Source organism: Paramisgurnus dabryanus, chromosome 13 (assembly GCF_030506205.2).
Source record: "Paramisgurnus dabryanus chromosome 13, PD_genome_1.1, whole genome shotgun sequence".
NCBI classification, from domain to species: domain Eukaryota; kingdom Metazoa; phylum Chordata; class Actinopteri; order Cypriniformes; family Cobitidae; genus Paramisgurnus; species Paramisgurnus dabryanus.
Genome location: NC_133349.1, coordinates 11,898,068 through 11,914,675, shown reverse-complemented (window position 1 = coordinate 11,914,675; position 16,608 = coordinate 11,898,068). Strand labels below are relative to the sequence as shown.

General features: G+C 37.7%; 3 protein-coding genes across 5 annotated transcripts; 1 reads left to right on the top strand and 2 right to left on the bottom strand.

Moving 5' to 3' along the window:
- Window positions 1–917: 917 nt before the first annotated feature.
- Window positions 918–5,747, top strand: rab42b (RAB42, member RAS oncogene family). The gene is made up of 2 exons (XM_065298446.2): window positions 918–1,386; window positions 4,466–5,747. The coding sequence occupies exons 1-2, from the start codon at window positions 1,169–1,171 to the stop codon at window positions 4,905–4,907; spliced, it is 660 nt and encodes a 219-aa protein (XP_065154518.1). The 5' UTR covers window positions 918–1,168; the 3' UTR covers window positions 4,908–5,747.
- Window positions 5,740–9,275, bottom strand: taf12 (TAF12 RNA polymerase II, TATA box binding protein (TBP)-associated factor). The gene is made up of 6 exons (XM_065298447.1): window positions 9,116–9,275; window positions 7,144–7,376; window positions 6,990–7,067; window positions 6,795–6,909; window positions 6,630–6,718; window positions 5,740–6,536 (listed from the first exon to the last, which is right to left on the bottom strand). The coding sequence occupies exons 2-6, from the start codon at window positions 7,312–7,314 to the stop codon at window positions 6,501–6,503; spliced, it is 489 nt and encodes a 162-aa protein (XP_065154519.1). The 5' UTR covers window positions 7,315–7,376; window positions 9,116–9,275; the 3' UTR covers window positions 5,740–6,500.
- A 213-nt stretch (window positions 9,276–9,488) lies between these two features.
- Window positions 9,489–16,394, bottom strand: ctps1b (CTP synthase 1b). Of its 3 annotated transcripts, none has more exons than XM_065298443.1 (18): window positions 16,254–16,394; window positions 15,366–15,545; window positions 15,036–15,206; window positions 14,277–14,377; window positions 14,027–14,179; window positions 13,841–13,924; window positions 13,674–13,754; window positions 13,290–13,441; window positions 13,080–13,212; window positions 12,897–12,985; window positions 11,074–11,168; window positions 10,916–10,978; window positions 10,793–10,836; window positions 10,618–10,714; window positions 10,409–10,464; window positions 10,223–10,319; window positions 9,988–10,132; window positions 9,489–9,641 (listed from the first exon to the last, which is right to left on the bottom strand). In XM_065298443.1, the coding sequence occupies exons 2-18, from the start codon at window positions 15,529–15,531 to the stop codon at window positions 9,563–9,565; spliced, it is 1,806 nt and encodes a 601-aa protein (XP_065154515.1). In that variant the 5' UTR covers window positions 15,532–15,545; window positions 16,254–16,394; the 3' UTR covers window positions 9,489–9,562. The 3 variants fall into 3 exon arrangements, with proteins under 3 accessions (XP_065154515.1, XP_065154517.1, XP_065154516.1); XM_065298445.1 differs by having other exon boundaries at window positions 14,063–14,179; XM_065298444.2 differs by having other exon boundaries at window positions 16,150–16,339.
- Window positions 16,395–16,608: the final 214 nt, after the last annotated feature.

The window sequence follows — 16,608 nt, the reverse complement described above, 5'->3', positions numbered from 1 at the left end:
CCTACTATTTTACTGCTCTTGACTTGCAGTAAAGCATGAACTTCCCTTTGCAGGGTGTGACGTTATTAACAAAGAAAAAAATTATACTCCTCCTATAGAGGCCAGTACAAACTAGCAAATCAGGTTTGGTTAGAGAAATTCTTTAACTAATCTTCTATTAATAACTGTGTCATTTTAACCTATTTTACTAACTCAACATTGCATTGTTTACTGGAGCTTTAAAACTCACCTGATTCTGTTTCAAACTTTCTTTCTCCCTCCGTAAATAAAAGATTTTATTCTTCTTCATTGAATCTCCACCCATGCTAACCGGAAATAAATAACTTGCTGCTAAATGTCTGCACAGGCCTATAAATGACACGTCATGCATGCACATACACAAACATTCATAGTAAAACGATGTGGATAGCAATGAAAATAAAAGCCTTACTGGAGTCATAAAGTTACCTATATACATAAAACATATAATGCTGTATGACTGCATGGCATCAATCCATCCTGTGTCCTATGGGAAGTGCTTCCATTGTTGTGCACCTCCTGTTTGGAAAGTATTTCAATTATAGAAACGTTCAAAAGCAAACTAACTAAATTCGCAGTGGTGACAGTCAGTTATGTTTCATTGCACCTTGTATAAACCAATGAATGCTTCTAAAACAGGGTGATTTTATCACAACATTGGAAGTCTTCCAGTAAGGTTATGACCTGGGTGGGAAACATTGCCATGGTTGATCTATTTTTTAAAAGGCTCAGTTTCTCCGTATTGTATGTTTGTGTCTGTCACAGATGCCCTGCAATGGGCACAACAGGAAATGCAGGGCTTGTCCTGATATGATACCACATGCTCACTCCCTCTGGCCCAGGATAAAATTCCTGTTCTTTAAAAACCCAGCCTCTCGCACAAACTCCTCCCACTTACAAGTATGAACAGGCAAAGATTAAAGCAGAAGATCAACTCCGTCAGGTCCCACCCCACAACATTCATACAGAAACGCTCTTGAGAAGACGCTGGGGAAGTATGGGTTCATCTCTAACAATGCTTTTAATGAAATCCTCAAGATTGGTCTGCTGAATAATTTCTTTTGTCAGGACCTCCAAGGATTCTTGTGGAGTGACAACCATCACCATCTCATCAACCTTTGCCTATAGTTGCTTTGCTTGTCAACAAGTCATGGATTTGACATTGTGGCAGTACCAGTTTCGAATCATCATGCTAGGAGATTCAACCGTGGGCAAGTCATCCATGCTGAAGCGTTACACGGAGGACCTGTTTCTGGAGTGCATAAACCAGACAGTTGGAGTGGACTTTTACGTACACTTTCTAGAGGTGGAACCTGGGGTACGGGTGAAATTGCAGTTTTGGGATACAGCCGGTCAAGAGAGATTTAAGTAAGCATTTATCAGTCTCTCCAAGCTTTCATGTTCTCTAATTCGTTGAAGTTTTCTAAAACTGAGTGTGAGTTTCTTACTTCTGTAAAAATGAGATTGTGAAACTTGTTGCTCATCATAGCTTATCAAGTTTACAGTATGCAAATAACATATTTTCCAGGAAGTCCATCACACATTAAACCATTAAAGTTTAAAGTACTGTTTAGCATAGATGACTTTATCACTGTGTGTTTCCTATTATATTCACAGCAAAACCTTTAGTGTTAACTGCATTTGTAATCCACACCCAAAGGGTTAAAAATATACACAGTGTCAGTTAATTTTTGTATTCTATACAGAAACCATCACGACACTGCTGTATTATAGGGTTAAAACAAGAAATCAAGGGTCAAGTCCCAACCAAAGGTAAAACTACTCACTGTTACGGTGAGCCTAGCTAAGCCTTGTCTGTGAAACCAGGCCTAAGAGTGTTAATTTAACATGGGGGGTTTTGATGTAAATTCCAGTAAGTTAATAAGGACACTTCATCTTTTTATTTATACCACTGAGTCATTGCTTGTAACTTCTTGACTCACTGCACTCAGGCTATATGGTTCCCATACAAACCCTTAACTTCCACAGAACCGTTCTGTTGCACAAAAATCCCTTTGTAGTGAAAAAGATAATTTAGACAAAGGTGACCAACCCTGTTTCTGGAGATCTACCCTCCTGCATATTTTAGTTCCAACCCAGCTTCAACACACCTGACTCAAATTTTTAGGTAGCCCTGAAATGCTTGATTGCCAGGTGCAGGTGTGTTTGATTGGGGTTGGAGCTGAACTCTGCAGGACAGTACATCTCCAGGATCAGGGTTGGTCACCACTGATTTAGACTATAAAAAGGGTAAGAAATGCAAAACCCTCTAAGGCAGGAGTGGGGAACCCTGGTTCCTCGAGGGCCACCAGTTCCAACCCTAATCAAACAAACCTGAATTTCATTTCCAAGTAATCCTGAAGACTTTTATTTGATTTTCCAGGTGTGTTTAATTAGGGTTGGAACTAAACTCTGCAGGACAGTGGCCCTCCAGGACCAGGGTTCCCCATCCCTGCTCTAAGGGCATCTGATGTTTTTTGTAGCCTAAATGAGCATTTTTATCAGACTCTAATGTTAAGGACTTTCACTTTAATGTCCATAAAAAGGTTATTAGTCAGTTATTGAAATGCCTTTTTTTCCACAAAGGTCACTTAGTCGTTTAATTGGAATTTAACCAATTTGTCTGTTTTCGCTGCAAAACCCTCTAAGTGCAATGTTTTTGCAATAACCTCCCCTCCAAAAAATCCACTTCTTTGGACAAGACATTGTAACCCTAACACTAAATATGCAACTAGAAACATTGCAAATGATGAAAGTCAGGCCGTTTCTCAATGTCAAGGATACTTCCTTGGCAGGACAAGTCACTTCCTTCAGAGGCTAGGCTCCTCTTAGGCATTCGGAGAACCACGTAAATGGAACAGGCTAGCAACTGCACGTCATTGTGTCAATGAAAGGTGTGCTTTCGGCGCTGCGTGCATAGGATTGTGGGTGATTTCAGCGCGCGAAGGATACACATATGTATCCTTTCCTGTATATGGGATATTTCTCGAACATAGGACTCAGTCCTTGGCTGAAATTCCGAGGATCCTCAACATTAGAACAGTCCTTCGACGGACGTCGATGACGTAGCATCCTCGAAATTCTGGCTTTCGAGGATCCTTACTTGACACTGAGAAACGTCTCGTATGTAAAAATAAAGAAACTGAACCACACATTAGGGGGCGCTGTGATTCATGCACTGCCACATTCTGCTTGTATTCAGGTCCAAGTACTCACAAGGGACACAAGTTTGAATGTGATCCATGGTTGTTTTCCACACCATCGTTCATCTAGTTCAGTGGTTCTCAAACTGGGGGCGGTGGGATTGTGTGGGGGATGGCCGCACTTTTATGACATTTAAAAAAATACATTAATTTATTAAACATTCTGTGTAATGAAACCTCAGAAAAATAAGGCAACTAACCAACAGCAATACATTGTAAAATTAAATATGTTTTGTTTAATTTAAACTATAAATTTTAGAATGTTTTATGTCATACATTTTCTTTTGGGGGGGCCACGTAGGGATGCACTGTAACCAAGAAAGGCAGCACACCGGAAAAGTTTGAGAACCACTGATCTAGTTTATCGTCCATGCACTTAGAGGACTTTGCTAAAAAATAAATGTGGCATTTAGTGGATTCTGCCAAAAAGGTGATATTTCAGAATTGCCTGAGGCTGGGATTAAGCTTATTTGAAGCAAAGGTATTTGAGGAACGTATAATACATGCCAAGAGCATAGGTTACTATTATTATCTCATTTTTGATGGCAGCTCCTCATAAGGTTCTTTAAAAACCTTTTAATAAAAATGAAGTTGAAGGAACCAAAAATGGTCCTTCAATGTCTCCAACCCTGCTCCCGTTGAGCTACTGTCCTGCAGACTTCAGTTAACACACCTGTCTGTAATTATCAAGCAATCCTGTATACCTTGATTAGCTGCATGGTTCACCTTTGCTTGATTGGAGTTTGAGCTAAAATCTGCAGGATGGTAGCTCATGAGGTGGAGGGTTGGAAACAAAGCACCCTTTAAGCACCTTCATTCTTAAGCGTTTTTGGAGCTACAAAAGGTTGATTGCTAGACGAAGGCTGGAACAGTCTCAACCTTGTTTCTTAAGGCAGTGGTTCTTACTTTTTCGACATACGGCACCCCTTGTGTACAGTGCCCCCCAACAAAAATTAAGGACATAAAGGGGCGGTTTCCCGAACAGGGATTACCTTAAACCAGGACTAGGCCTTAGTTTAATTAGGAAATATGAATAGTTTTAACAAACATGCCTTACTAAAACATAACTTGTGTGCATTTTAAGGGAAAACAAAGGGCACTGATGTATTTTAAGATATGAAAGTGTACTTTTGGCACAAACTCAGGGCCCCCAGTCCCAAGGCACAGTACCCAATTTTAATGTTGATGCTCTGGGATTAAAGGTTATGCTGTTGCTAATATTTTGAATGGTTTTGTGTTTCCAGGTCTGTGACTCGTTCTTATTACCGTAACTCAGTTGGTGGTCTTCTGGTGTTTGACCTGGGCAACCGTGACTCTTTTGAGCACGTGATGCAGTGGCACGATGAGGTGCGCGAGCGCGTGCATCCGTACAATGTACTCTTCGTACTGGTGGGACACAAGAGCGACCGAGCAAAGGCAGGAGAGCGGGCGGTGGACCGGGCCGAGGCCGAAAAACTTGCGAGCCAGTTGGGAGCTCCTTACATCGAGGCCTCTTCCAAAACTGGTCACAATGTGAAAGAGGCCTTTGAACTGTTGACCCGGAGGGTTTATCAGGGTTTGAAGACCGGAGAGGTGCAATTACGGGAGGGTTGGGACGGAGTCAAAAGCTCAGGGCCTACGATGGAAAATCTCCAGAGGGTGCAGATAGACAAACCCGCTGAGGAAAAAAAGAGCTGCGCTTGTTAACTTATGGAGCTCTTAATAGGTCCTTATCCTTAACACTAAGTTGGTTGGACTCTAAACAAGCATACCTCAAGAGCCCAAGGTGTAAGATTGAACTTAATTCATTTGAAATTCATCATAGGATGGATTGATAAAAAAATGTATGGTACAAAAAAAACAGATTTCCAAAATATTACACAAATATTCCTACGGATAATTTTATTATTTTTCTTATTACCTTCAGAAAACGATATCATAAGTTATTACACTGGAATCAAGTGAGATTATTATTTATTTAGTCATATAACTCGCCAAATATGAATTTATTTTTGATCATTTATTTTAATAGTACAGACTGTACTCTTTATAAATCCATAAGATTCTGCAGAAGGTATTAAAGAGCAAGTCCTATGCATTTGTAAGTGACTACAGCAGCACATCTACATATCATGTATGTTGCCTCTAAATATTTTTTTTTATATATAGTCATTGTAGACATATTTTTAAACAAAGAAATAAACAAAATGGTAAAAAAGTTTAATCTTATCTTCATTTGTTCTCTTTTTATAACCTTTTAAATATGGGTAGGTTTCTTCAAAAATACCAAATTGCAAAAATTGCATTTTTGTAAAAGAATTTTGTTTTTGCTTCAGTTTTTTATAAGTAGGGTAAGGCATGTCATTAGCAGGGAAATTTTTTCTCTTAATTGACAAGATAACTCGTCAATGGCGGGGAAAGAGTAAAGAGTTACCCTTTTTGTCCTGCATCTGCACCCAATTTGAGTTTTGTATGTGCACACCTTTTTAATTTTTCATTGTTTGTTTTTTTGTTTTTTCCAAAAAATAAACACAACCTGTTAAGCGAGTTCAGTGTGTCTTTAATTCATGAGAAGAAAACAGGTAACTGTAAAACACTGTGATACATGAGCAAAAATAATTATATCAAACTCCTCAAAAATGTTTAAATCCACCCACAAATCCATAGCGAGGGTTAATAATACCTCTAAATGAACACACACATATATAATTCCTCTCTAACTGATTTACACCTTATACCCAGCATATAATTAGTAAAAAATTACTTTTACAAAGTCACACACTAAGGGTCTTTGATTCTACGAAGCATTACTTAAAAGATCTATAACACTGAACACTATGAACAAAAGACACATGGCAACTGGTAATTGTGCATAGCTACTAATGTCAGCTGAGGATGACAAAGACTGGTCGACCTTAGATGTAATATGACTAAAAAGTGGTTTGTAAGTAAAACGAGAAGAACTAATAAATTTTAATAGGAGGTCTGCATGTGAGATAACAAACACGGCAATATAGCACCAAGGCGCTCAAGGACCCTGACCAAGATGGGTTCCGAAAATATACATGGCAAAATGTTATATGATGGTTTTAACAAACATGAACTGTACAGGAAAATTATGTAAATTGCTGCTCACCTTTTGAATATGTGAAATGTCAACCGAATCATACTGTAAACACCGTGTACAGTGCATTCTGCCTCTCTGATTAACATAACATTTACAGGTTCAAACCATCTTCATTTCCAAAACGTACAGGAAAAAGTTACAAAAACAAATGTAGGTTGATTCTCCAGATCCTGCTACTTTTTGGTTGTTTTGCGAATCAGTGCCATTCTCTGTGAAGACAGACAGACAAAGAAGTTTGGAGATAGAAGTATGTTCATTTATTTTATAACTACAAATATTTGGAAATAAGAGCAATGGCTGACCTGTTTGTGGGCTTCTGTGGTGCACGCCTTCTTGTATGGCCGGATTTCATCTGAACCAAAGCCGGGTATCCACATATTCCACTGGCGTTCTGTAATGCAATATTGCAGTAAGATAATGTCACTCCAAAACAGACAAGGGACGGTATATTCAAACAAAACCCTTACCAAGATGCAGCTGGACATCCTTTACTTCAAGAGTATTTGACTTTCTGTGTCGGGCGAGCTGGCATGCAGCAGTAACCACGCTTTCAATAAAGTCATCTGCAATTTGAAGGAGCATCTGCAGGGAAATGGCATCACGACAGACAGGTTAAACTTTTTTAATACGGCTCATAGCAAAAAAAATTTAGTCGTAATTACCTCCTCCACATCTTCATCAAGTTGCTCATTTGGGTCAATTTCCCGCACAAGATCCTGCAGCTTCTTCTTACTGAGCACCTATTAAAAAAGATCACATTAAACAAGCATATAAAACAGGAACGCTAATGCACAATATATTTTGGCTCCTTATTACCTGAGGACCTTCAGGACTCACTCTCCCTGCAGGCCCAGGAGTGCCTGGAACTTTGCCTGGGGCGACGGTACTGTTGGCCATGTTCATGGAGATGGGTGGTGTAGAGGAGGCTTCTGCTTTCACAACAGTATAGAAGTTAGAGCGGCTGGTCTGTGATGGGTACTGGGTCATACTATGCCGGTCAACAGGTATCTGTCGTTAGCCTCTTATAAGACAGAATCAAGACTATTCCGCTGCAAAAAAAAAAAAAGATTCAATGTCATGCAAGTCAATGCAAACTATACTGGTGTAATAATCAAGGACTTTGCTGCCGTACCATGGCTGCAGCAGACGTAGTGATATTATGCACTGCCCGAAAATAGTCCCCTTGGTTACTTTCAATAGCAGGGGACTATTTTCATGCGCTGCATAATATCATTGCGTCTGCTGCAGCCATGTTACAACAGCAAAGTCTTTGATTATTACACCAGAATAAGAGCATAGTTCCTAGCCATATCGGCCTAGAAAATTGCAACTTTTGATTTTCCGTCTGTCTTAGTACATGATGTAACTACAGAAGAGTCAAGTTTTAAAGGAGTAGTCCACTTTAAAGATGGGGTCCATTGACTTTTCATAGTAGGAAAAAAATTATATGGCAAGTCAATGGGCCCCATCTTTAAAGTGGACTACTCCTTTAAATAGGAAAAATATCGAAACTCTTTGGTTATTTTTAGCGCGATGCTAATGGTCTAATCAGATTCAATGGATTATGCTAAGCTATGGTAAAAGTGGTACTGCCAGACCCGGAGATCAGCTGAATAGATTCCAAAATGGGAAAAATCAAATGTTTAACTCTAGGGGAGCTGGAAAATAAGATTTTTTTTTCCAAAAAAAGTGGAGTGTCCTTTTAAAACTATGTCAAATCTGATTTCCATTAATGCGGTTTGAATAGGACATAAAAATAGATTTTTTTTTGCTCTTTACACTTGCTAAATAGGATCGTATTCTTGGATTCATAAAGTACAATTTAGCTTTAAATGGATTTTTAGAAATCAGATTTTTTTTTTTTCCTGTTCACACTTGCTAAATATGATCGGATCAGTGCAGTTGTATAAATTATTTGTATAAATCAGATTTGTTTGCCACACTTGATGGATATGACCGGATGTGGAGCGACAGAAAGAACAAGTTCTAAGTGCACCATTATGTATAAACATTAGTTATATAATTGTTAATAATAGATAATAATTGTACAGAAAAAAAAACAGAAAGATCCCGCACACTATCAATCAAAAGTATCAGGTGTACTCATGGGATCTGAACATTAACAAATACATTCTTGAAACTTTTGCAAGATTGCTATTGTGCGGAATCTTACAGTTCTTTCTGATTATTGACCATATTTGTTTTTTTCCGACGCACCTATCATTAAAAGATGTGCGAGGATGATTGTCGAATAATAATTGTATAGGTAATAAAGGTTCGAAAAATAAACTTTTAAGCAAACGCATAAGGATTAAAAGGAAATAAAAATAAGTAGTAGGTGAAAATGAACCGACTCGACATTGTCAATAAGTGATTTTAAGATATGGTGACGGTAAAATACTAACAATTTAGATAAAACAAGTGAACAAATCACACATTACAGAATTAATAACCAAAGCCTTATAAAATCTTGCTACAGCATCAACTTCAGATCTGTCATTTGGCTTCAGTGGCTAACGGAATTAGCTTATGATGTCTTTTGAGGTGGTCGAGTTATTGTAATCAGGACTAAGTTAATCGGAATGCAAGAGAGACATTTAAACATGTAGTTATTCTAGTTAACGAATATGTATTTAAGCTCGAGTATTAAAATTGTTACTGTAATTCACCAGAACAGATGAACGCTTGTCACATTAGCTGCTAACAAGTAAACATTTCTGACAATCGCACGTTACGCTTTTGCTTTCGTTTTATGTAAACCCTGTTAGATGGTGTAGTAATGCAATACCTGATCAAAAAATTGTGTACTATCTTCTGATCTTCGACATTTTCAGCTGAAAATATGCAAAAAGGTCTTCTAAAATTGATGTTGTTTTCGGAAGCGCCTCTTCTGGTTAACGGAGCCCGGAAAGCTCGCGAGAATGAAGGGAATGCGATTTAACAAAATAAAAGTACAGTTGAAAAATGACAAACCAAAAGTCCTTTGGTGTGTAAAAAAAGTGTTTAAAAAATACAGATATACGAATAATCCACAATTTTTTACATTCTACATGACATGTCTTCACATGTTTTGCATTTGAATATGTCTGCATATTTTTTTTATATGTCTGCATATGTCAAATTCCCATTTAGCAACAACAACAACAAACCTCACATTACTCTTATTATTTATTTTAATTTATTCAAATTCATAATTTAATTGAATACTGCAATAAATACACATTCAGTGACCCTTTTAAGAAAGTGATGGGAATTTAATTTCAGAGATCTCAGAGTCTGGTGAACTGCTGCCACTCCGATCACTGTAAGTATCCCTAAAACAGAAAAGTAAAACTTTGTTTTAATAAAGAAGACTTCGATCTGTGGTCAAGACTTCAGTTAGTCTATTAAGTCTATAAATAGTGCAATGAGACTGTCATTAAAGGGATAGTTCACACAAAAATTAAAATATATTCACTATCTACTCATCCTTGTGTCATTTAAAACTCCATATTTGACATTGTCATGACTGCCTCTTCTCAGGCTTTGAATGGAAGCATCTTGCTTATACATTGGGGGTTTGAATGACACAAGGGAAGGTAAATAATGACTAAACTTGAAATATTGGGTGAACTAATCCTTCAATGTTCATGACTTCAAATTTAACTAGACAAGAATCACCGAGGTGAGAGTCTGCATCCTTTCTGCAGGTAGTTCTGTAGCTTCCCAGATGATGCCAGTAGAAGGCCAAAATAAGGTGGTGATGGTTTAATGGGACGAGAGGTGAATTCTGGATGGTACTGCACACCAACAAAATAAGAATGATCTGCCGAAAGAGAAAATAATAGTCAGAGGAAAAATCTGACTGATACTGAACTAAGACTTTTAAAGTCAAAGACATTGAACATCCACTGACCATCAAGTTCAATGACCTCCATTCGTTCCCCCTCCAGATCTTCCCCCACAAATCTGAACCCTTTCTCCTCGAAGTGATGCTTCAGTTCTGGATTCACCTGTAATAAATATATATTTTAAAAAAACACTGAACAAACCAAATGAAAGATCAAAAATAATAATTGAAATAAAATAATTGATTGTGAACCTCAAAGCGGTGACGATGCCTTTCATCCACAAACTCGGCATTTCCATACAGCTTTCCTACAACAAAATAATGACAAACAAACTAATAAATGTCAGTAAAGATATGCAGAGTATGCAAAGCTACATAAGAACCTGCGACTATCCCAGTTTCTATTTTTGTGATTTGTGACCTTTACAATTTGCCTGCAGGCACAAAAGATCAAAACTTACGAATGATACTAGAGGTGCTTTTGAACATAGTCCGCCTTTTTCCCAACCGCATAGTTCCTCCCTTATCCCCAGGATTGTGCTCTGGCATTTCAATCACCTGCATTACACAAATAGAGGTCACCATAAAAATGGAACAATCACAATGATGCAAACACCTTACCAAACCAATACCCACCACAGGATGCTTTGTTTCAGGATCAAATTCTGTAGAATTGGCATCTGTTAAGAGAAAAGAAAAAGTAAACACTCACACAGTAAATACATTTTTAATAAACTATTACTGTATGTACTTGCTTACCTTCCCAACCAAGTACATTACGAGCAAATTCACACACCGCCAGCTGCATGCCCAAACAAACACCTGCAAAACAGGGCTATTTCAATTTAGCTGCGACGTGTTTTAAAATAAGAAATATTAGTGCTGTACTTCTTGCTTTATAAACAAAAATCCGTTACCTAAAAATGGCCTTTTCTGTTTCCTCGCCCAGTTGATGGCTTGGATTTTCCCCTCAGTACCTCGTACGCCAAAGCCTCCAGGAACAAGAATTCCACTGATAATGGAAGTCGATATAGGCATTTTGAAATAAACATTCATCAAGTAATAATCAAATTAACAACCAGTAAACAACTTATTCTTTAAGATAAACCAAGCCTGTAAAAACTGAGCCTTATCATTAGATGGTAGGGTGGTTTCCTGAACAAGGCTTAAATCTAGTCCAAAATGCTTGTTTGAGTTATCCTTACTGAAATCAGCTGCACTGACATATTTTTAAATATATCAGTGCCATTGTTTTGTCTCAAAATGTAAGGTGTGTTTGTTAAACTATACATCTGTTTGTCAGTTAATCTTGATAATTACTAAAATGAAGATGCTTTATGTAAATGGACAAAACAGAGCTATGTTGTTGGTTGTACCATTTCTCTATTAAACTGTTATGCAAGATATAATGTACAGTCAGCCAATTATGGACCCAACATGGAACAGAGGTATTATATTACCTTGTAGAGGTTTATTTTAAACTACTGGCAGACTACATACATACATACATAAATACACACACGTAACATATCCCCTTCATTCCACAGCCACAAAATACTGGGAAAATAGTGATTGAGAAGAAATACTTCATTTGCTTTTATTTCATTCTGTCAACCATTTAAATACCACCATTAATTGAACCTGGATGAGCATACCAGTATAATTTAATTCTCAGACATGTTGTAATTATTGAGGAATATCACATCACTGAAAGCTTTAACTGACCAATCAGGAGGAAGCAGGGGTGAGCGGTGCACAAACTAACACAGGGTTAATTGTAACGCAGCTACTTTACATATTCAGGACAGAGCAATCTGTGCTTTTGGTCTTTTTCTCTTACTGATAGAAGCTGATCTTCTGTGAATTTGTGAAAAGTTTTGATGTGTTTTGCTTAAAATATTTAACAAAGAGTGTTTTGAAGCCATAAAAGTAAATTTCTTCATCTTATGGTTTTTTTTATTTTTTATTTTTGAGTTGTGTAAGTCACCAAATCCAACCTTATATTATTTTAATCACTGTCTTGTTACATAAAACATAACACAATTTTGAAACATGTCTGCAACTCCTAGTAACTAATAGCTGGGATTTAAACATTTTTTACACAGCGGGGTTAGTTGTAACACAGCGTTACAACTAAGCCTCCAGTATACAATGATAATGAAATGTCAATACTATTAATCAAAATGATAAAATATCAGGGGAAATAACTCACAATTATCATTTTTTTGTTTTAATTGTGCAGTCCTTTCAAAAAAATCTATTTATATGCATTGATGCATAATACAAGGATGGTTAGATGAAGGATCATGAATGGATGAATGTGTGGATATCTATCTATTATACGCAGATATATTAACAATATCCACCTTTAGTATATAGACAGAATTTGATTGAATTATTTAGGTGTAAACCAAAGTTTCTCTGTTTGTTACAATTAACCCCACCTATGGGGTAAGTTGTAACGTCCTGTCACTTTCGATGTAATTGTACGATAACAGTAGGTCCCACAAACAAACTTTAAGTGTTCATTTGTAGCAGAGATGTGTGTGTGTGTGTTTATTTTGTAAAAAATTATTCATCTAACTTAAATATTTTTGAATGATAGAGCCAAAGTCAAAAAGCGTTAGGATGTGCCCCGCTGTCCCCTACACTAATATGACCCATAATAATAGACATGGGCCTATTATTTTACCACAGGGTTTATGCTAACACTGCAACAGCTTTCTAAGAATACACTCACTCAGAACTGCAGAGCTTCTGCCACGCCTCATGATACTTCACCGGCTCCTCCTGCAATGTAGCTGGCTCCAGATCAGCAGAATCTATGTACTGAAATTAAGTAGCAATATGTTAAGTATGTGCAAAATCCCCATATATATTTCATAAGAGTTCTTGCAACTGTGCCTAATACGTTATACCATACCTTGACCTCCAGCTTACAGTTAATGGCCAGAGCAGAGTGCTCCAGCGCTTTAATCACTGAAGCATATGAATCTGACAGTTTCGTGTACTTTCCCACTAAAGCAATAGACGTTTGGTCCAAGAGTCTGTCTGATCTGGGAACACAAACAGACCTCTCAAAAGAAATCGTCATGAGATACTTGACAGTACAGAGTATGCAAACAGCTCAAACCTGTCTAACATCTCCTTCCACTTAGTAAGCATTTTACATGGCCTCATTTCGACAGGCAAATGCAGCCTGCGGCAGAAGTAGTCAACTATGCCCTGATCCTCCAAGAGTAAAGGTACTCTGTAGATGGAAGAGACATCATGTATGCAGATCACCTGCAGAGTTATAAATAAGTTTAAATAAAAACATTAAGTAGAAGTGGTCTTCTAAGAACAATGCATGAATAGCTCAGGTGGTAAAGCATGATGCCATGATCATAGGTTAGATTCCCAGGCATTGCATACGAAGAATGTAAAAATGTTGTACTGATAAAAGAGTTTGAGATAAAAGCATCTGCCCAAAATAAAAAAGCTACTTTTTAAAAATGACTTGAATGTACTGTACTACCTGCTCAGGTTCTACATGGCAAAACATGGAGATTTTCTCTTTGACAGCCGTCTCCAATGGAGTGGAACAACGACAGACAATCTGCCAAGAAAAAACAAAGTAACTTCAGAAATTTAAAAAAAATAAAGAGAATTTACACTAAGATATGATGCTGACATCAGACTTACCAGATCCGGAGATAAGCCAAGTCCACGCAGCTCCCGAACGCTGTTTTGTGTGGGTTTGGTCTTCTGTTCTCCTGTGGAGCTAGGCTGAAAATGCATCCACAGACCACAATGTAAAACAAGCATTAAGACTTCTATGTACAGCATCAACTTCAATTGTGTGTATTACAGCATTATTATAAACCAAACCGTGCAGGATGGCAATTTTGGGCCTCTTCTTCCTACCTGAGGAACCAGGCTGACATGGATGTTACAGAAGTTCTCCCGTTTCACTTTAAACTGAAACTGCCTAAAAGCCTCAATGAAAGGCATGCTCTCAATATCCCCAACTGTACCTCCAAGCTGAGAAAAAAAAATGATGGGTACTATGTAAGTTAAACTGTTTCCAATAGTTTAGTACTACAGTAAGATACAGTACAAACAAACAAAAAAGACTAACCTCAATGACACAGACTTCTGGTTCAATACCATCATCGTCCACTGAGACTTTAGCCTGGCGCATTACCCATTCCTGAATAGCATCAGTAATGTGAGGTACCACTGTAAAAAATAACCCATATTCACCTTAGTGACACTGTATTATACCACTTTATACATAAAATCAGTGTAAACATTAGCATAATCATAGGCCCTGTCCCAAATGGCACACTCTGGACTTATGGACTTCCTTAGAGTCCACACTTTGATGACATCATGTAGTGCAGACCTTAGGGACCCTTGACGACAGTCTACGAGGGAGCACCGGAGTCGTATTTTGGGACAGACTTGAGCGTCACGCTGGAAATAGGAAGAGAAGTTGCCCATCAGTGTGAACTCCTCCCTTGCGTCGTCGAATGGGTCTGATTGCTCTTTCGCAAGGACTTCTGGATTAGTAAAGTGCGGGAAGCCTGAAGCAGTGTGTGGTGCAAGGGTGCAAAGGGGGCGCTGATGAGCACACTTCAAAGCATAAAAATGACAGATGGGACACCCTACGGACTTGTAGACTAAGTAAGCGTGCACAATTTAAGGCCACGAGACCGAAAGTCCACATGAAGTGCGCCATTTGGAACAGGGCCATAGAGGATATGCATATTACAGGCTCAATAAACATTGATGCGCAAATAAAAATTGCATATCACAGGCTCAATAAACATCGGTATGACAGGGATTATTTCATCATATTTCTTATTTTTATTCAAAATGTCACTGTCTAACTCACCTTGTACCGTTTTCCCCAGATATTCGCCTTTTCTCTCCCTTGTTATAACAGACTGGTAGATCTTCCCCGTGGTCAGATTGTTATCCCTGGTTAGTCGGATGTCTAGAAAACGTTCATAGTTTCCTAAGTCCAAGTCAACCTCACCGCCATCATCCAGCACAAATACTTCACCTGTTGATCAGTGTTAGAAAATAAGATACTGGTTTGTAAAAAAAGCATAAACAAAAGCCAGCTGTATACAACATGCTGTATGTATAAAAAAAACATAAATTAAGTTGTGCTTCGTTCTGAATCACCAAAACAGACAAAATCAAATAGTTTTGCGCTCACCATGTTCATATGGAGAGAAGGTGCCTGCATCAATATTAATGTAGGGGTCGATCTTAATAGCTGTGACATGCAGACCACATGATTTGAGTATTGTGCCCACACTGCTGGCTATGATGCCTTTACCAATGCCAGATATCACACCTCCGGTCACCAGTATGTACTTCATTATTGAACAGACCCCTGCCAGTGAAAGACTCAATCTGTAAAGGCTATACTGTATTCTACATACAGTCATCCTATATGAAAATATAATCTTGATATCTTTATTATTGACTATTGAGTAAGATCATGTCAATCAGTGTAAAAGTCTCAAATCATGCTTTGATGCTTCTCATAGTTAGATTACAAGACTTTAACCTGGATTTCACAGACAGAGACACACAATATTTAATATGAGTATTGTGCAATGGACGTATAACAGAAATTTATTTAAAAAAAATTATATATACTACAAAAGAACAAAACGACCAGAACAACAACTTGATACAAATATTATTATATTGCAAATGTGTTACTTGCAAATAAAACGCGACTATAATACACATATGCTCATAGAGAATAGATTATCATTGTCAACTCTCTACTACTACTCTACTGTAACAATACAACGCATATGGGAGCGAGCAATGCACACATGACCTTGTACACATAAACAAAATACACAAACGCATACGTATAGTTCATCTCTACTATTAGGTTCGCATGTTATAATAACCGACTGCATAGCGTGTCACGTAACGTCAGGCATATTTCATGGATTCACAGGTGAAATGCAAATACATACATAAATATTACATAACATTGCGGTGCACTTCCATGTTTGGTACGTATGACACGCGAGGTGCAAAAGCGCAGTATACTTAAAGCAAACTGGCTGTTTCACTGTACCTGAACTCTTGTCAATTTAATAAAAACCGTCGATTAAAACCTTCAACTTATTCTGTGAAAACAAGGCATCATCCGGTTTGTTAAGACGTCACAGGCGAAATGTGTGTTGAAGAGCCAAAACAACACGTGGTGTGGCTCTGACACTAAAGAGCAGAATTCCAGCTAGTTTGCCACTCTGCACTACATCGATGAGATTAAACGTAACTGAACATTTTTAATTTTCATCGTGATGGTTTTGGTCTTAACTTTTTGAGATATTTTTGTCAATTTCTTTATTAATTGCATTAAATGTAGGTTTTTTACATAAAGTTAAGCTAACATCTTATGAGTTGTAGATTTGTATATAAAATTGGTA

What these genes read in the sequence shown, in the direction of transcription:
- ctps1b (XM_065298443.1), bottom strand. Translation starts at nt 15,531, where the DNA reads ATGAAGTACATACTGGTGACCGGAGGTGTGATATCTGGCATTGGTAAA. An exon ending in TTGGCTTATCTCCGGATCTG is followed by an intron (nt 13,755 to 13,840) that starts GTAAGTCTGATG and finishes TTTTCTTGGCAG; the next exon opens with ATTGTCTGTCGTTGTTCCAC. An exon ending in CAGAAGCTCTGCAGTTCTGA is followed by an intron (nt 11,169 to 12,896) that starts GTGAGTGTATTC and finishes TTCCATTATCAG; the next exon opens with TGGAATTCTTGTTCCTGGAG.
- taf12 (XM_065298447.1), bottom strand. Translation starts at nt 7,314, where the DNA reads ATGACCCAGTACCCATCACAGACCAGCCGCTCTAACTTCTATACTGTT. An exon ending in TTGATGAAGATGTGGAGGAG is followed by an intron (nt 6,910 to 6,989) that starts GTAATTACGACT and finishes ATTTCCCTGCAG; the next exon opens with ATGCTCCTTCAAATTGCAGA. An exon ending in GGATGTCCAGCTGCATCTTG is followed by an intron (nt 6,719 to 6,794) that starts GTAAGGGTTTTG and finishes ATTGCATTACAG; the next exon opens with AACGCCAGTGGAATATGTGG.
- rab42b (XM_065298446.2), top strand. Translation starts at nt 1,169, where the DNA reads ATGGATTTGACATTGTGGCAGTACCAGTTTCGAATCATCATGCTAGGA. An exon ending in GCCGGTCAAGAGAGATTTAA is followed by an intron (nt 1,387 to 4,465) that starts GTAAGCATTTAT and finishes TTGTGTTTCCAG; the next exon opens with GTCTGTGACTCGTTCTTATT.